The sequence below is a fragment of the Pipra filicauda genome, unplaced genomic scaffold (assembly GCF_003945595.2).
Source record: "Pipra filicauda isolate LSUMZ 115617 unplaced genomic scaffold, ASM394559v2 scaffold100_size2392355_pilon, whole genome shotgun sequence".
Classification (NCBI taxonomy): Eukaryota; Metazoa; Chordata; class Aves; order Passeriformes; family Pipridae; genus Pipra; species Pipra filicauda.
Window position 1 is genome coordinate 990,085 of NW_024103441.1, and position 27,418 is coordinate 1,017,502.

The 27,418-nt window shown below is 43.8% G+C and overlaps 1 protein-coding gene across 2 annotated transcripts in view; it reads right to left on the reverse strand.

The window, feature by feature from the left end:
* Positions 1-27,418, reverse strand: part of DENND1A (DENN domain containing 1A) — a 152,006-nt gene that overhangs the window by 46,826 nt on the left and 77,762 nt on the right. For both annotated transcript variants that reach the window (XM_027741337.2, XM_027741335.2), the window contains exons 11-13: positions 22,226-22,271; positions 13,632-13,733; positions 7,819-7,944 (exon numbers count right to left, since the gene is read on the reverse strand). In XM_027741337.2, coding sequence (XP_027597138.1) covers positions 7,819-7,944; positions 13,632-13,733; positions 22,226-22,271 — 274 coding nt within the window. The remainder of the gene's footprint in view (positions 1-7,818; positions 7,945-13,631; positions 13,734-22,225; positions 22,272-27,418) is intronic.

Sequence of the window (27,418 nt, forward strand, 5' to 3'; positions counted from 1 at the left end):
ATAATGGTATTTTCATATTCTTTCCCCCTGGGGATCACTGAAATGTGATGTGCCATACATTATTTAAGATAAAAACTATGCCCATCATATTTTATTAAGCCCAGTTTAAGAATTTGATTTTATTTTAGAAGCAAAACTTGGTCTTTCTTTTGTTTTGAGAAATAAAAGCATTGCCACTGAATCTGAAAGAATAAAGCTTAATTCACACAAAACACTGAAATCTGTGCTTCATCTTTATGCTACCTTAAAGAAAATATAACAATTCCAAATTAAATGTATTATTCATATATATTTTTAAATTTTTCTCTAGACAGCTCTGTGCATACCTTCTCTGTAGTGTTCCCTCGTGAGAACTACACTAAAATGAGCTGCTTCTGCAACTTCTCAGCAGGTATTTTGATTTGAGAGTAATCACAGTCTTCTCTACAATCTTCATACAATTTATGTCCTGATCATCTAACAAATAAGTAAAAGATTTAAACTGACATCAATATGTATACTTTTCTCTAACAATGCACACTAATTGCGTATCTCTAAATGAGAAAAACGTTTATTAAAAAAATAAATCTAGTGAATGTACCAACCATTGAATTCAAAGCAAAGACACCACATGTGTCTAAATAAATATCAAGGAAGTGTCAGAGGTAAATGAGGAGAGACCAGGTGAAGTGTGTGTGATGTGTTAATTGTATTCAAGAAAAATAATAGAGCAAGACAGAGAAGCTGAACTTCCAATTATCATAATGGTATCTACTTCACAACACATTTTCAAACTTGAAAGAGACATTTTAAACCATAGGAATTCTGAGCAGAATACCTCCAGCTGTGCTCTGCATAAATCTTGCACGCTGTACATACACAGTTTATTTAAATACCAAGTAAAGTTATGACTTACAAAATGCATATTTCAGTCACAATAGCATATCTGTCATTGCCAGAGCTGCTACTCACTGAATGAAAGGCACAGAAAACAATGAATTAAATTAGAAAGAGATAAGAAAGGACAGAATGTTTTCATGTGATGTTTTACCAGACTGGAGTAGCGTGTGTTTTAAAGAACAACACGTTTATCAGCCCTCTGCTGAGTTTACATTTTTGTGTCCCCCAAAATAGCAGGAAGAAGAAAAAAGTGGTCCTCAGTGTCCGACTAATGTTGCCTATATGGCACTGTGGTCATGAGCCAGAATTTCCCTTTCCCTGAGGCGCTGCCCATCCCAAACTCAAGGTTGTTTGGCAGCCCAGGTGCCCAGTTCTCTGCAGTGCAGGGCCCTGGTCCCATCCCCGTGTCCCATCCCGGGGACAGGCAGCACACGGGGATGTCACTGGGCCCTGGGGCAGGAGCAGAGTCCCAGGGTGCCTCCCAAGGAAGCACAGCTCTGGGTGCAGCAGGGCTCCAGTGCTGGCTGCCAGGGCAGCAGCCACACTGAACTGTCAGCTGTGGTCACTCTGCCTTTGGCCCTGTCACGTCCCAGGGTTCCCTGTTCCAGCTCTATCACCATCGATGCAAACCATTCCAAGTAACTGTGATTCACTGCCTGTCACCCGACTGGTACTGTAACACTATAGACTGTACACTCCAACTCACACGCAATGTACAGTGTGCACACTGGAAGCCCCAAGTGGCATGACTTTTCTATTAGGAAGGTCTATTTAGTTTGTTCATAACCTGATTAAATATTCTAATTTTTATCGTTATTTCATCAATATTGTCTGCTACTGAAATCTACTTTACAAATCCTAGTAGCACAATCTCTTCTACCATCTTCTGTCAAGGGAAGCAATCCTTTCTGTTCAGTTGTACAGCTGCTCACACTACTGAGAATGTACAGTTCACTCCTTCCCTACCTGCCTGAAAGGTCTTTTGGGTGGGGTTTTTAATGGTTATATGTGTGTGTGTTGTCTGTTTTTTTTTTTTTCTAATACCAGATACAACAGCTCATTTAAAAAACACACAGTCACTGAGTGCCTTACACAGCAGCTGAATTCAAGGGTGATGTTATTTTCTGCTTGGTGTTTGTTTATGTGCCTTGTTGTTCCCCTCCAAGTCCCCTGCGTTTTATTAGTTCAGGAAATATCTTCAAGTTCTCCTGCACGGAGGCATTTGCACGGTGCTTCACTGCTCACCGAGGCTGTGCTCTCTCAATTATAACCAAAGGATCGGGAGACCACGCAATAAAAACACAGGCAAGAGTCAGGCTAAAACAAACAACCAAAGGCTTGAAACAAATTGAGGAGAAACAAAACCAAGCGCATAAAATAGCAAACAAACCCCAAAACCAGGTGTGATAGGCACAGACAAATAATTGAATATCCAAATCCTCGCAGAGCAAAGCTGACGTACCACGAACTGCTCCTCACTGCTCAGCCTGCCCTGGTAATAGGGAGATTTAGAGGCTTTGGAACAAAGCTCCTTTTATTCTGCAGCACCACCACGGAAGATGCAGAGTGACCTGATCCAGGCTGATGGCTGAACACACAACTGCTGCAGGGGCTGCAAAGTTACACAACGAAACCCAAGACACTTCTCCTCAGCCTCGTCACGGGTGCCACAAACAGAGACCCCACAAACCTGCCTGTCAGCACCAGCAGGCAAACACTGCTGATCTCAGGGCAGGCCAGGGGGTGCCAGCACCCACATCAGTGCCAAGGGACTTCACGTTGCAGCTGCTGCTGCTGCCAGTGCACGACAAGGTGCAGAGCTCCCCATCCCTGACTCCGGGCAATGTTCCTCCACCCAAGCACAAAACCATTCCCATGATGGATTTGGGGGAGGTGTTTCCTTTTTTTTGTTTTGTTTAGGGTTCTGTTGGATTTTTACTGTAATAAGTATGATGGCCAGGGAAGTTTGACTGCACCTTTCATGGCAGAAAAGCTCCATTCAGCAGAGGGTCACATTTACTTTCTCAAATATTACTTTTCATTACCTTTCCTTCAGAACCTTGAGTTCCCCCCTCCCCTCAGCGTGGCACACGGAATTAGATAACACAGGATCTTATAACAGTTTGGAAATTACAAAACAATTCTATTTACTACATACCAGACTGCTCGAAGAGATTAAAGAGAGTGTCTTTTCAGTTTCATTAACATATGTATATCTCAACAGACTTAGACGTAGAATAATAAATGCATTTTGAAGAACAGTAAATGCTTGTTAGAAAAAGAGCATTTTTAAGGTTTAAAACAGCAAAAGCAGAAACTTGTCTATAGCGACAATAAGGCTTAGAGAGGAAACAGCAAGAGGATTGAAATGAAAACAAACACCACACAGAAAACAAACAAAACTGTCTTTCCCCACTAAATCTTTTCCAACCAGTGACTGAGAATTCGGGTTAGTATGGCTTCTGGAGCACTTCCCATAGATGGGAAAACATAACAATAGTTACAGGTGGCTTCTAAGGGAGGTTGTCAAAAACTTGGGTCTTCAAAATTCCACGAAACACAGAATTGTCGGAGTAGAAAATACGCCTCACGTTTCAGTTCCAGAATATACAGAAATTCATTTTATCTCCGTTTTTATCACAGAAACATCAGGTTTTACACACTGTCAGTGCCACTCTCATTGTCTACTCCAATCTGTTAGTAAAGTCATCAGGATGAGACTTAGAAATGACTGTCATTTAGGCACTCTTAGACTGTCTCATGGATTTGAGAGCTCACACCACCTGAACAAGAAAATAGTAAAGATGGATGGGAGAAAACTCCTATTGCTCTACATCAGCACTGACTTTAAAAGGAACACAACAAAACTGCAAGCAAAACAAGAAGTTCCATTTAATAAGCTTCTGCTCACTGTTTCCCCAGCAGCTCGGGGTTAATTTTGACAGGTGTGTGCACAAGTCATTTAAGCATTAGGGATCACCTTCCTCATATTTGCCATAGGTGGACAAACACTCCTGAAGCTCTGACCTATTGACACAGCTCTGGTGACAGGGAAGAATCTACAGTGTATGCCTTTAAAATATACATGCAGGGAAAAAAAGCTATGCAGAAGATGGTTATGGAGAGGAAGGGGCTGGGATGTGGCAATTACTGGGAGTTGGAAACAACTATTTACTCTTCCACTGAATAACTTAAAAAAATAATTCACCATGGCAACAATCATACTTCATAGTAGATAAAGCACTGAATGCTACAAAGCCTTTGCAAAATGAATTATGCACCAGTGTGTAGCATGCACTTTCTTTATGTTACTGCACACATATTCCAACAAAATGTCCTTTTAGACTCATCTGGCATTTGCTTTTTCACTGCACCAAATACCATCTACTTTTCTGACTTCTGTCCCACTCTGATCTCATGGATCTGGAATTGCTGAAGGACTTTATTGTGTTCCATTCAAGAGATTGATATAAAATAATTAACGCATTAATTATTTCCTTAGGTTGAATTGAATGTTATATTGAAAAAGAAGAATTATTTCCTCTTATTCGTAATGGCTTCTTCCCCCCCATTGCTCAAATTGCATCATATTCAGAGTAAATTTGTATCAAAGTCACAATTATGACGATTGGTAGTACATTGTCTTCTCTATTTCAAATCCAAAGATAAATTATCAGGCTTTGACAGGACAACAGAAGTTCAGCAGCATAAGGACACACATTCCTACACGCCGGGTAGCTCAGCCAAAGCAGTGTGAGAACTGCAGTCCACAACACATCGGTGAGGTTCAACAAGTACTTTCATCAGCCCTTCACAAATCAGCAAGTTATTCAGCCATGGAGGCACAGGACAAGGGTACAAGCAGAAAAGGACATCGCCCTGCCCCTGAGAGTTTCTGTTTGCCCTGAAGAGGATGCATCTAAGGACTGAGGCTGCACCAGCACCACCGACCCACACCCCCTGCTCTGGGTCAGTCCCACCCGGAGCTCACCTTTACTCACGGGTGTGAGGGGCTGTTCCTTCACAAACCCTGGGAAAGAACCCGAACGGAATGTGTGGAACCACTAGGTGTCAGCAGAAGAAAGTGCACGGCCACAGCTCCGAGCCCAAAAGCCGAGCCTGGCTTCCCAACATCACCCACCGGCTCAGGACTGCAAACCCCTTCCCACGCAGCCAGCTCTGGGAGGTGACCTACTGCGGGAATGCAGGGTTTAGACGATGACAAAAACAGCAAGAAAATGGGAATTTGGAAATTTGAGTCATTCCCAGGAAGATCATCTGCCTCAATACAGCCCAGAAAACACCCCACTGCTGCCGTGTTTGGCTGTACTTGACAGCAACAGAGGTGTGTGGTGACTGCACTTACATCACACCCAACACATGCTCTGCTGTACTCAGCATCCAGCTTAATGCAGCTATAGAAAACACAGTAGGGAACAGCACTGAATGTTGTCAAGTAAATCTTATTATTACACTTGCAAATTGTATTACCTGGATATGTTTTTCCACACAATTTCTAATTACCAAAGGCCTCAGAAAGTTGATGGCAACAGAAACTTCTCGCCAGTGTTCTGGTGTTTATGTCCATTACACAACCTTCTACCTCTGGAATAAAAGCCTCTGAACAGAATAAGAGTTCTTAATGTGCTCAAGTATAATAATGTGAATTTAAAGTCTGCTCTGTGACACATTCTGGACCTACACCGAATAATGAAAAATCAATTCACACCATTTATCCCAAAAAGTCAGCTCACACCAGTGAGATGGCCTATGAAATTAAACTGTCTTATGAAAGGAGGAAAAGCTGCTGCTTCTTTGAATTTATTTCCTAATTATCAGTGATATTAAATGAACAGTCAGATTCCTTGAGTTACAGGCCATGAAATGCAAAGAACCACATCATGTTTGGTATTGCTTATGCCCCATATTTACCCCATGTGAAGGTGACACATGAATGTGAAACACTTGCAAATTTTCTTTATCTAAATCTAATACCAGAAGGTATAATCAGAAGCTAAATTTTTTGATTTACAAAAGGACTTAGGAAAGAAATCCCTGAAAATTTCCACTTCCTGATTACTAAATTGTATTTTATGACATATTTGTGCAGCTATGTTTACAGGTTTTCTTGGATAGAATGATAAGCAAACCAAACCATTTCTTCTACTTCCTCAGGTTAGCTGTCCCTCCAAGTTGCACTTTCTAGGGGTGTGCCACTGACAACTCATTTCAAACGATCATCTTTAACATTCAGCCTTCAAAATACCAGATGGCATTTCCAGAACAGCAATTTAAATTTTTTATTTTCCTTCATAAATCCCTTAACTAGTTAATCTCACACACACACACACACACACACACACACACACACACACATGCACATCCAGGCAAAGCATACACCAATATTCCCAGAGTTGCCTGGCAACTGCAGGGAGGAGCAGGGGAGCACAAGGAAGCCTGCGCGGACAGAGGGAGCCGCTGTCTCCCGGCAGGGAGAAAGGAGGCTCACGGCCAGGGTGCCTCACACGGCCCAGTTCCAAACACCTCCCCATCCCAAACACCTCCCCTCGTTCCACCTGAGACGCTCTGACAGCCCAGCTCTTACACCCAGACACACACACACACCCGAGCCAAGACAATTTATTTTTTCCCACACGCAGCGATTCCCCCCGTGCTGACCTCAGAAGTTATTTCTGAACCCTGAATATGAATTGTTGAAATGGTGCTTGTCTGATGGTGATAACTGGGCTGTTTGAAATTCAGGCTATTTTCTCCTTCCGGCTTTAAAAATAACAAGTAAGACAAACTGTAGTACTGAAGACACTTCAGTAACTGAAACATCCTCAAGAAACACTATGCTTTTGGCCTCCAAATGCTTGAGGCTGAGAAAAGGAGGTATTAAGACAAAAGGAAATTTTGTCCTCTACAGAGATCTTGTTAAGCAGCCACAGGTCTAAACAACAGCAGTTCAAACTGGGCCATGAATTGGGATTTACCAGGGCATTGGACTTGCACATGTGTGTGCTTCCCCTGTTTCAGAGAGAGGAACATAGAATATTCTGGAAGTATTCTGGGGATCACTCTGCATTTAGGACATTTCATCTTCCATATTTCTGGGACATATCTCATGAATTACACATGGATGTTTTTCACACTATTTACCCTGTCTATCAGCAAATGTACACACTTTAGAAGGACCCCCCTAAGCACACAGTATCAAAACCAGAGTGTCACAAAACATGTGGAAATACATTAATTTGGCAGGACAGGGTTGCATTGAAGTCCGTGAAGACACCTGCAGTAACCCAGGAACAGGTGCCTCACGAGAAGCAATAAAAACCAAGATCAAGCACAAAAAAGTCCTTCCCCCACTCCAATGGCACTAAACAAGAGATCAGCTCTAAACCAGGAGCAAGAGACTGAATTTCCCTAACAGACATTTACTGTCAATAGTTACAACTCCAGACATCCTTCATATTTCTGTAAAAAACACAATTTCTTTACTAATTATGTTCTTAAAATCCATGATTTCACAAATTTGCGTTTCACAGTTAAACATGCATTGTGTAAAAACTTTTATCTTTTACTGCCTTTAAAAATAACACAATGAAGAGATGGGTTTTGCAGGGAGAGGTCAGCTTTGCACTAGCCTCTTTTGATCAGTTTATACTTTTTTACCATCTCTTTTCTAACTTAACTGCATTCAAAACCAAACAACACCCATACCTTTCCATAAGCAGGTTTCTCCCCGTGAGAAGGATCATGCTTGCTGCAGCTCTTTCATTTTGGAGACTTGAACACTGTTTTCAGTACCAGGCAGCCAAAGAGCCACCATGCTGACCTTAGTAAAAGCAGGTTATGCTACACTTCAAATTGTTAGGTTCTTTCCTCCACCACAGCTGCAGATTTACATCTTATTCCTACTAATTGCCTACTTACAGGTTCAATTTTCAGGGCGTTTCTGTAGCTCCCAAAGAAAGCTGCTTGTGCTTTTAGAAACGCTCTTGCCACACCATCTCCAGTGGTTGTAGAGACTTTCTTCAATCTGTTCTTCAGTGCAGAAACCTGAAATCACACAGCAGGTCTAGATCACTCTCCTATCACAAACAAAGCGTAACACATTGGGGCACAGCTAAATGAAAAACGTGCTAACCACAGCAGCAGCTATGACAAAAGGCGACATTGTGAATTCAGAGTTGAATTTTTCAGTTCTAAAAGCATTACTTTTCAAGCTGTTTTGCCTCTCCAAGATACAATTGGATTCTATTCAGAAACCAATAGGACAATAAAAGCTTCATTGAACCTTCCCTCCTACTTAAAATCCGCTGCTAAGTACTGTTTTAAAGGTAGTCCATGAAGTTCTGTGTCATTTTTTATTAGAATCCATGAAAGAATTACAGATAAATTAGTCAAACATCAAATTAATAAGAGAAACCGCTCTGCATAGCTGGGCCATCCATCACCACCAAGGCTAAGATCAAATTCAGGAGGTCTGAAAAAATTTGTTCGTCACAAGTCCAAGTTTTTTTTAAGGCTATATTCCCTTGTAGACTTAATGGAAAATAACCCCATGAGAGCTGTATTTGAGGCTGGGGGGGTTCCCTCCCCAGCCGCTCTCCCACTGCCCCTCAGCAGCACTCGGGGAGCAAACACGCACAGCACACTTGTGGGCTCAGACAGGGAGATACAGACCCATGAGGAAAAGGCTCGAATTAGGAAAATTAATTTAATTTATTGCCAATTAATATACAGTCAGATAGCGAGAAACAAAGACAGAAACTCAGGCACCTTCCTTCGCCGCCTGTTCCCAGCTCAGCTCCCTGCCCCGATCCCGCCTCCCCTCTGCCCACACCAGTCCCAACAGCTCCTCCCGGACGATCCTTCCCCCTCACACTCTTCCTCACCCTACCAGGGGGTGTTTTGCCTGTTTTCAGATTGTTTTGAAGTGGTTTGTCAAGAGCTGAGCTGTGCCTGCCCCAGCCGCCCCTCAGAGCCCCTCAGAGCCTGCCATGGCTTCTCAGAGCCCCTCAGAGCCCCTCAGAGCCTGCCATGGCTTCTCAGAGCCCCTCAGAGCCCTTCATGGCTTCTCAGAGCCCCTCAGAGCCCCTCAGAGCCCTTCATGGCTTCTCAGAGCCCCTCAGAGCCTGCCATGGCTTCTCAGAGCCCCTCAGGGCCCCTCAGAGCCTGCCATGGCTTCTCAGAGCCCCTCAGGGCCCCTCAGAGCTGCCATGCCCCTCAGAGCCCCTCAGAGCCTGTCACAACCCCTCATGGCTTCTCAGAGCCCCTCACGGCCCCTTCAGAGCCCTTCATGGCCCCTCACAGCCTGTCATAACCCCTCATGACCCCTCACAGCCCCTCATGGTCCCTCACAGCCCCCTCCGAGCCCTTCATGGCCCCCACAGCCCCTCACAGGGGGCCTCAGCCCCGTCCCTCCCTCAGCTGCTCCTGCGTGTCCCGGATCCGGGGAGGGCAGAGTTGCCCCTCATCTGGCTCCACTGGTGTGAAATACTGAATCCATGCTGGGCACTGCTTGTTTTCCTCTCAGAACTAGATGTTGTCTTTGCACTTGTGTTTACCAAAACAGTTGCAAAGACATTTCCTTTTAAATATTCCGCAGATTCTGCTGTAGGAGGCATTTCATTACAGTTATTTAGTATAACAGAAATAACCAAGAGCGTGTCCAGCACTGTTTATAAATCGGAGTGCTGTGGCTTATGCCAATGATCCGGGCATTAGTGAGCCCACAAACCCACATTAACACAACACGTGATACCAGATTTAGTCTCATATCCATAAAATAAGCTCACTCCTATTCACTGAGATAATGTCCCTCAAGCTCTGTAATTCTCTAAATGTAAAAGCTTCACCAGATTTTCAAACCTGAACAGCACACTTCATGTTCAAATGGGTCTGAACTTTTAGGGATGAAATATCCATTTATTTCCTATATTAACTTATGCAAAACCATTTAAAGGTAGTTCTTAAAAGTGCAATAAAATGTCCAGAGCTCTGAGTAACTTTTAAATCCATCTCAAACGTTGTTATAAAGGGTTTTCTTTAAACATTAATGTGAAGATACAGAACTTGCCATCTATATAGAAGGAAAAGGCTTCATTTTAAACAAACCAGAAGTTCAGAGGGCTGGTCACAGCCTTTCTGTGCTTCAGCTCCCCTGGCTGGTACAGAAGCACAATATTGACAGGTATTTTGATAATTCCTTGAACACTGTAGCATGTCTGTTTTATACATATGCAGGATTACTGCAATAGGTATGCCATAGTTTTTAACAAAAAAAAAATGTTAACAGCAAGTTTAAAGAGACTAAAAAGCAACAAAAAAAAAAAACCCTCATACTTTCTATGGAATAAATTAGTACATAACTCAAAGAAGATGATATGAGCAGAATTAGGGTTGTTTCCTGCCAAAAGAGGCAGTCATACTCAAAAAACCCTAAAAGACTGTGACCACTGAAAATGAGGATTATTTCTAGCCAAACAGACACATATACATGCAGTCTACCCTGAAAGTGTTTTTAAAGAAGATTTTTATACTTCTGGCAGTTGAGGTTTAAAGGTCCGATTTCAACTCTCACCATGTTTCAGAATGCAATCTGTGCAATGCAGCAGAATGAAATGGTTCAGTAAAGGTGCTAGTGGAAATTCTTTTAATTAGGTCCAGGGCTTTTCAGTTGTCAACATGAATAAAGCAAGAAACCTTCTACTGCAAATGCAGTGTAAGAAATAAAAACGGATTCACCTTTAGGAAGATGGTTTGGCTACAGGGCTGTGGTTTGGTACTTCTGGTTGTCCTGGAAGCAGGACACTGATTTCCCTGAGTGAGAGCCAGGAACAGCAGCCTGTGGTGGGTGGTGAGGGACTGGACAGCAGGAGCTGCATGGCCACAGCACCGATGTCCCCAGGCCCCTGCAGTGTCCCCACACCCTGCCTGCCCTGCCCCAGGGCTCCACAGAACCACTGCACACCGACAGAGCCAGCCTGGCCTTCAGCCCTTGGAACGTGGAGCTCTGGCTACAACCACGACTAGAAGATGACACTTATTTGGAAATACATGAAAAATCCATAAAGGTTGCATAAAAAAGAAATAAATTACTACCCCCTCTTTGCTATTCGTTGCAACACAGACGGTGGTGTAGGAGACTTGTCAGCAGCAGATGCACTTATTGTAATCACAGTCCTTAATAAATCTCTTTTTTTTAATAATGACTATTTTAAAAGGAAAGTTGCTTCCCGGGGTGCTCTCATGCTGCCAGATTTTCAGCAACACATCAGAAGCAGAAGGTGAAGGAGGGACAGTTTTTCACATTTCAGACAGTGAGTCAGTAACACAGTAGTACACACCTTGATTTTCCTGGCCAGTTCAGGAAGCCTGACAGCCAACAGGTACTGCTGGGGCAAGTGGGGCAAAGAAACTTTATCTGACTCTGCTGGAACTGCCCCTGCAGCTCCTCTGACACAAATGCTAACTGGAAAGACCCTTGGGTAGCCTATGTTTGCTTGGATCCTAGGAATTAAAGAATAGCTCATTCTAGATTCTCAAGAACCAACAGTTTAGGTAGCAACATCACTGTCATGAAACTCAAGCACAGCACACTACCTGAAGCTCTACAAGAACCATTGGACTTCATTCACTTGATTTAAAAAACTGATCAAGGAGGGGGGGAAACGGCTTTAGAAATTTTCCACTGGATTAATTACCTGATGGTGAATGCATCACACAGAAGATGTTTTTCCTCACTGCTGAATATAGATAGATTTAATTTAGCAAAGTAAATTTTGTCTATTCAGCAGTGCATGAATTGCTCACTGCTCACATTAAGTAGCAAAGCTGACATAGTAGTTTGACATAACAAGCATTTATGATCAGGAAACTCCTGAAGACATTTTTAGTTTCTCAGGTCATAAATGCATCTACTTAGACCAAGACCAGAGGGGAGACACGCTCCCAAAATCTCCCCTTCCTCCCAGGGAAGAAAAAAGGAAAGGAAAAAAAAAAAAAAGAAAGGAAAAAAAAAAGTATAATGGATTGGCTTTAGAGTCTCCCTGCTGAGATGAACAACTTGATCCACTTACAGTTCCAAACACATGATGCATGAAAGAACTGACAGAAATTCAATTCTTGCACAGCAGAGCAGCTGCTCTCTAGTGGTCAAAGCCAACTCTGGAACAGTGTGAAGGGAGAGACCTGGAGGGGAAAACTGCCCCATCCAGGTACCTGAAACAATGCAGAGAGCCCGGGCCGACAGAAACCCTCATCCCAAACATTAATTACACAGCGCACCACGACTCGAGTTAAAGCTTTGTTGTGAAAAATATTAATCCCAGCTGTATTTATATGGCACTTGTGAAAAAAACTACCCCACGTACGCTACTGGTGAGCCCTGCCAGTTAATTGAATTTGCTGGCAGCACTTCCTCTGCTCTGCTCTAAACATCCTCCCAGATAAAATGGAGCTTTTAAATAGACCTGTGGAAAACTGAATCAAGAAATTTGAACTAATAAAACACAACTCTCTACTGTTATAAAAGTGAAGTAAAAGTAAATAATGAAAGGAAGGAAGTCTCTTAAAATTTATTACATTCCAAAGCTTGAAGTTCTGTGTTTATTGCAGGAGTCTCTTCTGATGTTCTACAGTGCACCCACAACAGCTCCTTTAATGAAGTCTCATAAAATCTAATATAATACTTGATTGTTGACAAATCATATCCATGTTTGAGGCCCCGTGCTCACTGTATCCAGACATTTCTTACATAATTCCATGAAATTTACAGGTCTGTCATTGCCGGGTTGTGGAGAATGGCACGAGCGGTGACCAGCTGGCACATTTGGATGCTGGGAGTGAAATCAAAACGAAAAACTATATAAAGCCAGAAAAATTCATGGAAGCAACTTTTATAGACTGAATGCTTGGTTAAAGCCAAATTGCTCCCAATCAAGATGGCCCTTTGCCTTCCTCCTGAGCTCCCTGTTCCTGCAGGATGGATCCCACTGCGGATCCCAGGGGAATGCTGGGGGGTCACTGCAGGAGGCACTGGGCAGTCACCATCCCTGGAGCTGCTCCTCAGACACACCACCTTAGACTGAGCTCCCTGAATACCAATTTTCTTTCCTAACTGCACATAGAAAGGTTCAGATCTCCCTGCCAGCACAGTATTTCCATGGAGCAAAAGAAATCCAGATCTTCCCTGCCATGTTCTCCTAAACATTCACCCTCTGCCCTAAAAACAGCTTACATTCTCACACACTTCTCTGCTCTTCCCCCTCAGCTTCTTTAGTGGAGATGATTCCAGCAGCAAGCGGGATGGCTTCGCGTCCCATCAAAGGGAAATGTCCCATTAAAGGGAAAGATCAAGTGTTTATGCAACATTTCTATCAAGTTATTAAAGAAAGCAAATAATTTACCAAGAAAAAGTGCAGATGAGAAAGAAATTAAATTCTGAATTCTAGCAGTGCGTGAAGTGAAGATGTAGGAATCCATTTCACACCATATCACAGGATATGAAATGCAAGAAGTTCTTCAAAGCTCACCTGGAAGCAGTCACAGGAACAAGCCCACCCAATTTCATTTGGAAACAAAAGTTATCTAACAATAATAGGATTTCTAGCTCCCGTGAGAACTGGCTAATTTTCATTAGGAGGCTTCAAAGCATGTCTGCAAATGTTCAAACAGACATTCCTGAACACCTGAGGGAAGAACTGAGGAGCAGCAGTTTGGCTCCATCTCTCCACACGTACCACGTCATTGGGGAGGCTCTGCAGGTCATCGAAAGGCGTTTCCAGTGTGTTGGTGTCCACGTTCAGAATCACCACATCCTCCAGGGCCATGCTTCGGACCTTCTACATGGGAGCAGAGCCAGGAAAAGGGAAGGACAACGTCAGTATGAGGAGCTGGTTAAATTTGATGCAGAACATCATGGCATTACAGCACTTCAAGCATTTTAAAAACAACCAACATTCCTGACTTTGCCATCATTTGTTTTACTCATTTGACAATGCTGAAAAATTAACCTTCAGTTGGCAGAGGGGAGTTCTTAACACCATGCACACTGAAATGTTTCAAACCAGAGAGCTTGGGGTTATTCAAGCAAAGATTTATTTCAAGCACCTCTACTAATGTTTGTCTTAACTCTGGTGTCCTGTTTGCACATTTAGCAGTCTCCAGCTGAGTCAGGATTTCAAGCACAGTTTTTCATATTTAGAAATTCATTTAAATAACAATAAAGAATGTCTTTTCTAGGAGTTGAGTTGTAGTAAGTTAGGGATGGGAAGTGGTTTCCAAATTCCAGGTTGAATTTTGGAACTCCAATAGAGACAAGTTTACAACTACATTTAAGTAAAATGGATACCACCAGAGGTTAATTAATTCCACCATATCCTGGTCAGCAAGTCTGAACTTTTTCTCCCGTTCCCATGAATTGAGGGAAGGAAAAGTCTCTAATCTAGTTTGAGGGTTAACATCATCTGTAACAGTCCATGGACACAGAAGAGAAAAGCAGAACCTACTTCTCAAAAGAAGGATCATTAATACCTGTAAGTGTCTAAAGGTATCGGTGATCTAAGCAAATTTAAACACTGTCAGACTTGATTTCCCTGCTTAAACAACAGCAAATGAATCACTGATACCAAACAGAGCAGCATTTAAATACTTAACACTTCTTGTACTAACAGGAGAATTGAATCTTTTTTTTTGACTGACTGAGCCCACATGTTTAAGGTCTCTTTAAATAAAGCTTTGAAAATTCAAAATCAGATAAAGTGGAATTATAGAATATGGTAATTGAGGCAATTTCCCAGTGACACTGTAAATAAACATTTAAGTACCTATATACCTACACACACAACCAAATGCAAGTTACTGGGGAGGAAAGTGAACAAAAACATACTCAATTTTTAATTAAGGTTTTGTGGGGTGGGGGGAATTGTTTCCCTTAAAAGAAAGGAACTAAAGTCCTAAAACAATGGCAAAGTTGAGCCTTAGGCAGCTAAATAATTACCCTCAGTTTTCAAGGCTCAGTCCTCTGTCTATAAAGCAAACTGCTGTGTACTTAGGGCTAAAAAAAAAACAACCACCATAAAAACCACTTTGTAGACATTTAAGTTTAGGTCTTCATGAGACATTTCTTCAGCTTAAGCAGAAGAATATTACATTTAATGCTTTCCATATAAAAGGCACCAGTACTGCAGGACAAACCAGGCACTTTGCCTTTCAGGAACCAAAGGTCACTCCGTTGGCTGCATCTGATAAACTCTAAAGCAATCCAGGAGCCTTGCTCCTTCTAGGAGTCCGGAAGCACCAGACAAACTGATTTGCTCCTTCCTGTTTCACAAAATTAAAAATCTCACTTATACTCAGAGGAGTCTAAAAACCTCCAACAAAAAGGCCTTGCAAAGTACTTAACCAAAGCCAGAAGCTTGTCAAACTCGAGTGCTGGCAGGACAAGACAGGAGGAATTCAAACCTCCTCCTGATTCCTGCCCAAGAAGCAGCACACGCGTGGTGAACGTGCCGGGGGGGTTTGTAACTCTGGGGACGAATCTGCACCTTCCCTTCAGCTGAATTTGGGGCTTTCTGAGCACAGAACAGGCTTGTGACACATGGATCAGCCAGGGAGCACAGCTCAGGGGGATGCAGCTCATGCTGCAGGGACTGGAAATGCTGCTGGTTGGATCATCCCTCACAGGACCCAGAATAACTGTACTGAAACAGGGCTGATTCTAAACTCTGCTCTGCTGCACCTCTGCACCACAGAGAGCTCAGCCTTGCTTTAAAACTCCTCAATATTTGTAGCAAGGCAGTGGATTTCCCTCGAGACAAACCCTCAGATTTAATAAAACACCAGAGACTAACTTGATTAATAGCATCTGTCTCGCAATGCATTTGAAAACAAGCAATTTTTTGAGGGTACAATTGTGGCTCATCCTAGAGAAATGCAGACTGACCAGTTCACCTTAGCTGGTTTTATCATCTCTCCTTTTACTATCATCTTTGATAAAAGTATTATCAGACAGTTATAAGGGCTTTTGTCAAATAATCACACGCTTCTTTGGCTAAACGTGGGACCCATCAGCCCAACTGACAGGGAAATAACAGTATGTACTCTCAGGTTGGAATCTGAGTAAAAATTCCCATCATTCAGCTGCATTTCTCACATTAAATCCCACTGGACTCCATGAATCACAGCAACATGTAGATCATTTTTCTCAAGTACAGTTTGTGTGTTGTCACAATTTTCTGGAAATTTGAAGGGACAGCCACAAGCCACACACGGCCCCCATCCATATTCCACAGCTTCCTGGGGAGCTAAACAAAATTTTACAAGTAAAGTGATACCTGTTCAACAGACTGGACTGTGTCCAGCATGTTTATATTTTGCTGAAAAAAATGTGGAAAAGCAAAGACCAAGAGGAAATGTGACCATTAGAGTTTCCTACAGACCAGGGGTGTGCTGAGCCAAAAGGAGAGAGTCAGTGAAAACGTGCATCACATCTCACTCCTGCAAACCTCTCTTAACCATCCCTGCCCAATTACTTGTAGCCATAATTAATCATCTAAAATCCATCTAAATCAAACTAACATCTACACCTGCCTTTTATTTTAAATGTCTCTTTTTAAAAGAGTGGAGAGGTATGGAAAGCTGGTTTAACAAGCACGCTGAACCCATTGTTTATGGCCTCTATAAACATGGCTTAGTAAGAATTACTGACTTAATCAGAGAGAACTTATCTCCTGGTGAAAAGAGCACTTTAAATTTCAGAAATGGCACCTTTACTGTGAAAATCTCTTAACTTTTCAAACAAACTCCAGGGGGCCTTAAACACCAGGTCCGTAAATAAGCACAGTCAGGGCGCCTGTCCCGCTCCCAGGCAGCCAAACACTTGAAGTCATTTAAGTGTTTTATGTGAAAGTTCACAAAACCAGAGAAACTATATTCTAATAGAAGTATCAAGGGGTGCTCCTCTGTCTCGCCCCCATCACATGCTACCAGCAATATTCATCAATAATACCAGCACCAGTTCGCACTAAATGTTAATTTATCACCACTGGCTACAGTTGGTAGGTTTTGCATTTTCTACCATAAAAAATCCCCAGGTAAACTTTTCAGGTGAACAATTTTATTGAATAGTTCAATTAAAAAAAAACCCCAAACACAAAACCAAAAAACTCACAACAACCAAACACCACCACTACCCTCCTCCCCTCAAAAACCAGGTTTGTGTCACTTCATGGCCAAATTGGTGCCAAAACACAAACCAAGCTGATCATGAGGCTTCATAACCAGATACAAAAGTGATCAACATATTAAAGAATGTTGTAACTGTAAAGAGGTAACATACCTTCCACCAGTTCTTTTGGAAAGGCAACGCTGTTAACAAAAAACTAACATTCTAGCTTGCTTGTGCCTTAGATTTGAAATTATTGTAAAAGCACGATTCACAAGAAGCCTAAAATCCATTTGCTTAATGACTTGTCTGTCCTCAGTTAATAGTTTCCATTTCTTTTCCTAAGGAAAACACCCCAACACTGCAGACAACAGAGTGTCAATCTGGCTGCCAGAAGCAGGAAAGGCAGCGGATATAAAATTTTATTATTTCATGCCCCAACAGCAGCCAGAAGGACTTAATGAAACCCTGCTCAGATTTACAACCTGAAATGGCTATTCAGCAGACAGCTCTGGGTAAGGGGATGTGCCCCCTGACCCCGGGGCCCTTTGATCCGGGCACAGCAGGTGGGCTCCCACCCCCCTGCCCATCTCCCACCTTCCGCCCGGGCACCCTGAGCCTGCACAGGTGATTCCCAGATCCTTATCACCAGCAGCTGCTGCCAACTGAGTGACAAACAGCACCAGGGCTGGACAGAGAGAACCTTCCTTCTGCCCGGAGCTGCAGGGCTTGGCCTTCCCCAGCACTGCCCCTCCAACACCCCCCACTGCAGCTCTGATTCAAACACAGTTGTTATTTCCATTTGTCCAATAACTGGATAAAGGAGAACTCCATAAATAATCTGCCATATTTTAAAATGCATTTTTATCAGTACTCCTGAAACCATGCACAGTGATATTGGTAGTATTTGTGAGTGACTAAACTGCATTTGGGGTTTTAAGGCCTGGATTTAAGTGTATCTATAACCCCTTCATTTAAACCCTGTGGAAAAGCTGCACTTCTTCACTCACAGGTAGAAAGGCATTGATTTACTAAGAATAAACGGTGGAAAAAGCTAATTACTACTTCTCACCCCAATCAAAAAATATAATTAACAATTAACACCCCCAGTGGCAGATCCCAGTGGTCAGTGAATTCTCAGGGTGTGTTCTGAGGGGGGGGACCCCGTGGCAGGGCCAGGGCTGAGCCCAGACTGACAGAACTCATGCTCAGGGCTCCTTAGCTCAGCCTCACACACACTAATTGGGCTCTGACTGGATCCCAAACAGAGCATCCTCACACCTCCCTGAGCCAGAGCAGAGAAACGTGCCAAAAAGCCCTTCCCAAATGAGTGTTTGGGGTTCAGAGGGCCCAGCTTTCCACTCACGTGGCTGCACAAGGGAGAGAGAATCAACACCAGGTGAGAGCAGCCACCCTGTCCCACCACGTGGAACACTGCAGGGATTTTAGGGAACCTGTCTTTCCTAACAGGAACATCTTTACTGACACCAGGTTAAAATAAAACCCTACTCATATAGCTTTTATGATATACAGAGCTGTCCTCTTTGCTTAGGAAAAAGGTCAGGAAACCATTCTGAGCTGCAATGGGAGTTTCACACACACATTCATGCTGGACAACCTTGGAAGAGTTGCAGTTCTGGAGACCCAGAAAAAGCCCCTGAATGACTGGAGTATTAACAAAAAAAGGGTAAGAAATGCTTTTCTAATCCTTAACTGTAAATGCTGGGTTTGTGGCCCACACGGGGCAGGAAGAGGGATGGCTGATCCTGGCACAGTTCAGCTGCCAGAGCTCCCCATCTCCCAGCCCAACACAACCATCCCCACAGTCAATCAAAACCACATGTGCCCAAATTCCAGCAGGGAGTCCCCGGGGTCAAGGGCATTCCTCCTCCATCAGCACCATCCCACTAATAACCTTCCTACAGAAACAGTTGCTGAAACCATCGTTTACTCTGACAAAACGTAACAGGCTGCAGCCAGGTTTGACACCACTTCCAACACAAAGGTCAATTTAATAGAATCTGAAGACTAAAATAACCTACAGTACAGAGAGAGAAACCAACATTATGGGAGGGGTGTGTTCTTTTGATAGAGGTTCATTTTCCTATCTCATTATTTATCACTGCTAAGTACTTATCTTCCCCTAATATGAATTCAATTAGTTCTGTAAGCATGTTCCATTATTCATGTGATAGCTCCAGCCTTGCTTATCCAACAGCTTATAAACTTTTAGCCTTCTTTGAAGTCACTTTATGGATTGCTAAATGGAAATCTTATAAAGAATGACTAACTAGGTGATGATAGAAAAGCTGAAAAATAAGAGCACAAAACACAGCTCTGTATTTTCTACCAAGGTTTTCCCCCATAAATCAGTTGGAGCCCTCTGACCTATAACAGGAGATTATCTTATCTCACTGGAGAACATTTCAGTCACAGCAAATTAGATTTAACAGTCAATGGATATGCTTGATATTTTAATCATAAGAAAAATTTGTCATTTTCCATTAAAACAACTGCTCCTTCCACAGAGCCCCCGTGGAACACGGGAAACTGCAAACTAACTTTAGGGTACAAAACAGGTTGGGAAAACCCACTGAGCTGAGAGGGGTTATTTTCTTTAAAATCATTGACATTTTTTGCTTCTTCCAGAGGCCCCATTCCAACACTGGGACAGCAAAGCCCGCAGAAACAACACTGAAGGTAGAACATGATTTTTTCCTGTACCCAAATCCCTTCTCCCCCTCACAGCACAGCTCTCCCTGTGCAAGCTTAGGCTGCCACCAACATTTACACCACGAGGACAGTCCTACAGTGGGAGCTGCTGGGCAGAGCCTGAGCCCAGACAAGCCTGGAGTCACCCCCGTGGGCTCTGCACAGGTACAGGGCCCACCTGGAATGGAAGGCTGGGGAATTAACCCCTTATCCTGACACTGGAACACGGGGATTTACTCAGAACACTTTTAAAGTCCTATTTGCTGAAATTTCAGCATTTAAAAAAAAAGGAATACTGAATAATGGCAGTAGTTTGTAGTTCTAGTTTATAAAATTATTTTGATATGGAAAAGATAATATTTTTTTAAAAATACAAAACTGCTATATCATGAGAAAAAAAATTGCTGTTGCTACTAGGATGTTATTCTAACAAATAAAACACAGAATTTTATATCTACATGTGAAGGAAAGGACAAAGACAGTGAGCCTTGAGCATCAGAAACAGGCAGAGAGGTACCCAGGAACTGTCCAGCTCATGTGCCAAACATCACCCCTCCTTTGCCAAGGGCACAGAAATTCTGCAGCACTTGCCAGCAGCCAGATCCAAGAGCCACTGTGGGGTTTGATGTTATTTTCTGATGGAACAAGCAGAGTTACTGCAGGATACACTTCTATCTGTATTCAATTTATCCCTAAGAGCAGAGCAAACAGTTTGGTTTATTTATTTCATTTATTTGATAGGGCACTTGGAATAACTGTACTTTGCCAAAGCGTGTCTGTGTTCCAGAATCTCTGGCTATTCAGCAGCCAGACTGGATTTAGTACTAAACAGATTTTTTCACAAGTTACTAAAATGGATGAAAATTGGCTTCTCCAAGAACAACTCCTTTTTCTGAGTTTGTACAGATGGAGTTTGGAAGGCCCACAGAGCCCTGCAGTCTGAAACACAGAGACAAAGGAGGAGGCACTGGGTTTGTGGAGCAAGGCAGGAGTGAGACATCACACAGAGTGACTCCGAGGTGGAATTCTTCATTGTTTTCCTGCATCCATTCCCAGGCCAACCACAGGCTCGTTGTGAGCACAGGCACCTGTGAGAGCTGACAGTGTCTGCATGGAGATGTTACCCCACCCTCTGCCAGGGCTGCTCCTTCCTTCACAGGACCACAATAACCACACAGTGATGGCCTGGCACAGACAGGAAGGTTCTTGATCACCATGAAAAATACATTTCTTCCTAGATATCACCTCGCTCCTGCCTGTGCAGTATCCAAGGGGCATCCCTGATCACAAGCATATGATGTGCAAACAAATGTATGTGCTGCCTTTAAAATAATTGGTAACTCACTACCACGTCCTACTGCAATTCTGTACTTTATTTAGCAATATAAAGGGCATAAAAAAAATCATCTGTGCCCAGGATGGTAAGGAAAAGAAAAAAGACATTCTGCACATTCAATCTTCTCATGAAAAAACTGACTTCTAAAATTACTTCACGTTAATGCTGGGAAAGGGGGGAGTTCCACAGCATCATTATTACACATATCTGCCCCAGTGCAAGAATATTTGATCAGTATTTCCAGAGAAATGACACAACACAAGAACAATTATCCCAGTAATTCACATTCCTTTACGTGATGTGAACCCAGCTTTCCAAACTGTTCTGTATCCTGAACACAAGGGCTGAATTTCCGGGGATCTAAAACAGGGACACAAGTCAAATAACTTCCCAGGGCACGTGCAGCTCCCACCAGTCCAGCCCTGCTAATTTAGGAGCCCCCAGGAGGCAGGAACTGCCTCTTCCCCCCCGAGCACACACTCCTGGTTCAGGCTGCCCGTGCAAGGGGCTCAGCAACACGGACGAGCGTTCCCACGGGACCTGCAGGAGCAGTTTGTGTTGTCCCCCAGATACTGCTCAGGAAAGTCATCCACTGTTTCACCAGTCAAAAGCAAATGTGTTATTTCCACTTTTAGAGTTTTTAAAAAGTCACATGAAGTACTGGGAATTGTTTATAGGAGAAGCTTTCTGTGAGGGCTGGTTCTCTGCCAGCTTTGTGTTAACATTAACAGCAAGTTCCTTCTTTTCAGATCTTTCGAACATTAAAAAAATTACAATCTGTCTGCAAAAGCCTAAAAGAGAACTGTAACTGTCAACATTGTGGTTTAATATCGACTCTGCCTTCGTGATTCAGTCAAAGCAAGGCACTGAAGGGACTAAGTGGAGCCCCAGGATGGGGAGGGGACACGTGGTGAGCTCGTCACCGCGCACAGAGGCTGCCCAGGGAGCAAACAGGGCTCCTGCAGGTTCACCAGCCCCACGTGGGCTTAACTCCCTCAGCACGCCCAGATTAACAGCATCAGTTCATTTTTAAGCATATGAATGAGTGTATCATTGCTTGTGGAAGTTGGCTCTAAATCATTACACTACTTACAGTTTCAGAACCGGTGAGAGAGACTTACCTCCATCAGACTCAAGTGTATCCCAATGAGGTAGGGCATGGGGGCACTGCAGAGAAGAAAAGAAAGCAGCTTTACATTCCCACAACACTAGAATCACACATCAGACTTACAAAACTAGCTACAGGAAAACACTGTGACACTGGACTAGATTTTGCTTTAAAAATTAATATATACATAGATATATAAACAAACCATGTGTGAACAAAATGTTATTCCTGATTTGAAAGACTGTTTTTACAATGCAATATCCTCTCAGGCCTGTAAGACTTTAATTTTTCTTGACAGAAGAATTTTCAAGTGCCTAAGTTCAGGCAGGTACCTAAGGATAGCATCTAAACATACCTCTAATAGTGGAGTCTTTTGTTAGATAAAACAAACAAAATGTATTATTGCAATTTTAAAAACATACCCAGAGTTTTCTAAGAGCATTCTTTCAAAAATGCTGTTGCAATGTCAAGTGGCTAATTTAGTGTATATGCATCACCTGGTACTACAAGTTTTGAATTCTTTGAATGAGTTCAGGCACATTTTTAAGCAATTCACTTTTAAGTATAAATCTCAACACATTTACATTTATAAAAGAAAACACAAAAATTGCTTCTGAAGATTCTGCTAAACTCCAGAGTTCCCAGGACACACACTGATAGCAACATCCCCCTCAGAACACAAACCCTGGATCCCCCCAGAGGCTCTGAGGCCACAGCTCATCCCCCAGCACAGGGTGATGCCTTTGCTGGGGACCAGAATGGAACGTTTCAGGCAGACTGGTGCGCTCGGTGTCCCTGCCCGGGGCCAGCCCAGGACTGGGGCTCTGGGTCCAGCTTCCAACACCGAGCCATCAGAGCCATCAGGGAGGTGCCAGAGCTGCTAATTGCAAATATGGCACATCCTGCCTGCGAAACAGAGCAACACAGACAGACACAACTTCTAAAATAGAGCCTCCCTTCGCTTTGGATGCAGCAGCTCAACGAGCTCATTTTCAATTTCAGATGAAGAAATGAGAGAAATGTCACTGTACTGCCTTGGATTAAAATATCTCCCATATTGCTGCTCTGAGCTGGTGCCTACTGCTCAGTAAGAGCAGTGCAGTGCTGAAAAAAACCCCTGAGACACCAGAGCAGCAAAATTCCTGCTCCTCCTTTTCCTGGAAAATACCTTAAAAATATATATTTACTGATAAGCATATTAATATTTATGTTGTTTATTTACACACCCCCTCAAACAGCCATTCTGTTGGATGCTCCACTGAGGTGGAAGCAGCCTCTGCATTAGACATTCTATATGAGACCCCTTTTTTTTTCCCGTTTGAAGACATTAAACCCCCGTAACTTCCAGAGCCCCTTCCCAGTTCCCTGGGGAACACTGGAACACATCCCTGCAGGAACTGCACGAGAACCCCCTGCCCTGCAGCCCCTTGTGACAGAGCCCAGAGGGGCTGGTACAGCACAGACTGACCCCCAACCTTCTGATTCCTTGGGAATTCCACGGGTGAGAAGCACAGTACAGCCCCAAGCCCTTGGACAGGAATTCCCAGCACACACCAGGACACTGCCCCGGGACACGCAGAGCACTCAGCTGAGCAGAGCTCTGCTGGTCACTTTGCACGTTTGGTTTGTGGCAAACACCATCTCTTCATTTCCAGTGGCCACAGTCCAGGAGCGAGACAATTCCCGGGAATTTTCTCCCCGGGGAACAAGGCCGGGTTTGGCTGCAGTGCATCCCACGGGCTCTGCTGCCGCGGCTCCTCCGCACCCACACCAATGTGCTTCCAATTAGGAACCTCCAGGAGCTCGGCAGCTCCCGTCCCCTGAGCGCAGAGTCGGAACCTCGGCAGGAAGTCTAAAGCCTGCAAATGTCTCAGCTAGTGGAGGCTTGGCAGCTGTAATGGAAGGAAGCAGGGGGAGTGCAGGACTCCTGCAACCCGGCTGGGCAGTGACGTCTCCGGTGCAGAGCCTGTCACCCAGCACAGCAACATCTGAGCCCGGGCAAGGGCTCTGACTGCATCACACCCATTTGTGAATCCTCCAGGTTATCAACAAAAGAACAATAAGAATGTCTAAACCTTAAAACCAGGCACCTCCAGTAGGATTTTAATGAATTACAGACAAGATCTGGCTCCAGATACATGGATCAGCTTTGGATGCAAATTGTGGAGTGACAGACATTACATGTAAAGGCAGTACAGCACATAAAACAATTACAGGGACTGCAAAAATAACCTCAATAAAATATAATCTGGTAAAGAGCATAAATATTTCCAATAAAATCTACCAGGGAGATTCTGTTCTTCTGTCATCTCTCATCGATCTGACTGAAAAGGAAACACACCTGGAAGTAAATGTTGAAGGTTCATGTCAGGCTTCATAAGTTGCTTTTATCACCATTTCTCTTTGCCATGAGTTAATCATGTGCCATTATTTAAATACCCTGTCACCATCCTGTGCAGGGGAAGGTGGTGTGTGTCCCCCTTCCCCACTCAGGGCACACACAGATAGTTCTTCCTCACTGAGATTCACGTCCTGAGACACGGAACACTCACGCAGCTTTTAATATTTTATCAGGTTAGATGGTACTTGCAAGACTTTCAAGGGAAGTTCAGTGAGACACATCCCTTGCACAAAGGGAGAAACATCCGGCACAGGCTTTAATCCTTCGGGGAGCCCCGGCAGATTAAAGGCTGCCCTTCGGGCCAGGCCTTCCCTCTGCCCGACACTTCATCAGTCCTGGGCCTTCTTACAGCCACAGCTCCTAATGACTGCGGGTTGTTTGCTGGCAGCCCACAGCCATTAAGTGCCAAAGGCAGAAGTATCAATTCCTGCCCCATCTCTGCTGCTCAAAGTGGCTGCGAGAGCCCCTGGAACAAAGAGAGGGGTCGTTCCTGCTCCCAGCTGCTTCCCAAGGCAACCAGCCTTATTTACAGGAGCTACAGAGGTAAATATCCAATCAGTAAAGTGGCACTGCCCAAGCATGAATGTGGATTTTGGGGACATAATGGCTGTAGAGTGCCCATTTATTACAGTTACATTTTTACAGTTTCTTTAATTCGTTTCCTTAGGCAAACGAGAGACCTCTTAATTATGCTCCCAAGAGGTGGGAAACTGCTAATTGGAAGAGAAGCAGGTGAAACAGAGGGACATTTCTTCTTAAGTGAAAAAGCCCAGCCTTAAAAAATACTGCAATTCACCAGAAAAAGTAATGTAAAAGCCCAGGGATCTCCAAAACATTCCTATTTACAGCTACACAGGGACTGCACCATTTTGCTTCCTTGTTCCAGGAAAATGGGTGAGATCACATTCACTAAGTCCATGTCTTGATATTCAAACACTGACCTAAGGGGTGGCTCTCTCCCACCAGTGGTACCTCCCTCTCCAGGGCCGTCTCCTGATTTCTCCTGAGATCCTCACTGAAGTGCGACAGAATTCAACCCCAAATTTATTGGGGTGACTGATACCAGTCAGAAACTTGACTGCATAAATTGGAATGATGCAGAGAACACACAGGCACAGAGCAGGAGAGCAGGTCCCAGAGCCTTCAGGGAGTGCTCGGGTGTGCCAGGCAGTGGCAGTGCCACCCAGAGCCCCCCGGGCTGCAACCTGTGCATCCAGTGACAGTGTCACCACCAGTTTCTAATCTCCTCCCCCCAGAATCTTTCCCCGGGCTGAAAACATATCAAAGAATGGTGCCTAACCAAAAAATCAAATTAAGGACAGCACTCCTCCTCTTGCTTCCCCTCCCACCCCCTGTCCTCAGCTAATCTGCAGGGCAGGGATCAGAGGAGTGAAGTCACTCCAGAGCCGTGGATGTGGTGCTGCACCCCCAGCACTGACTCAGCAGCCCCAGCACAGAGCGGGGGGATTTGGGAGCATTTGGGAGCATTTTGGAGACACAACCTTCTGGCATCTCCAGCTCTGAGGGTGGGCACGTCAGGCAGCAGTGCAGGGGAACAGAAATATTAAGCTTAAGAAAATCCATTCAAGAGGGAAATGGGAAGCAAAAGGCAAATAATCACAGGTGGAATACACTTTTTTCCAAAAACTTTCAGAGATCACGAGTGACACAGTCTATCCACCCTTCGGCGAGTTTCAAAAGAGCAGGAGAAGATTCAAAAGCATCACAGCACAGTCAGTAAAAGGGCACAGCCAACTGATCAACATGATATTCTGTATTCATAAGAACTGAAGAATTCTCATTGCTTTAAATTTTGTTCCCACCTCAGGTCTCTAAAATTCTTACGTCATATTTGCAAAGGAAATAACCAGGCAACAATTAAAATTAAATTAAACTCTTCTATTTTGAAGTATCTCAGGTCATTTCCCTCAAGAGGCAGACACCAGTAAGCAGAAATATTGCCTTAAAGCAGAGAGCAGGGAGCTGATTGCTCAGTCCTCCCAGGCAAAAATGACATCTGCAAGTTCACATGGTTACAAAATAGATGGACTCTATTTTGAGAAATATATTTATGGCACATAAACTGTTGCTAAATTGACTTGTTCAAACAATGACAGAGTGTGCAGCCACCTCTCCAATTAAAGCTCCTTGCTGGGGAAGGCAATCAGTTGTATTTGTGAGCAGGCAATGACACCCTGTCCCACAGCCACACAGCCTGGAACCTTCCTGCTGCCAGGGGCTGCTCCCAGGGCCTGCTCCCTCCTTCCCTGGCCATGAGAGAACCCATCCAGTGGGGCCCAGGGACTTGTGGCTTCCCCTCCTGGGGTCCAGTGCCCTCCCAGGGCTCTGGGCTCAGCCCCTTTCCCAGGTGGATGGGTAACCAGTCTCTCAAGCCCAAGCCTCTGAAGGAGGTTTAACTCCTTGAGGAAGCCTGAGGTAAGGTCACTCATTCCCCTCAATGAGGTAAATATCATGTTCTAAACACACACTCATAATGAAAGATCACCACAGGAAAACAGGGGGGTTTTTAATAGTTTTTTTTTTAAAATAGGTTTTTCTCCACCCCCAGCGGAAGTTCAGGAAAGCGGGAAAATGAGAGAAATGTATCCTGTTGGAGCCTTAATTCACATTGGAATATTTAACATGGACATGCTGAAAACAGAGTTTAATGACACAATATCTGAGTTGCAGCATTTCACAGCAACCACTCCTCCTATCAGACTGTTTCAACACACTGACAGGCAGTCACTTCTTGCCATAAATATTTGTACTTACTGGGTTGGTGCCTCCTTAATACACTGTATT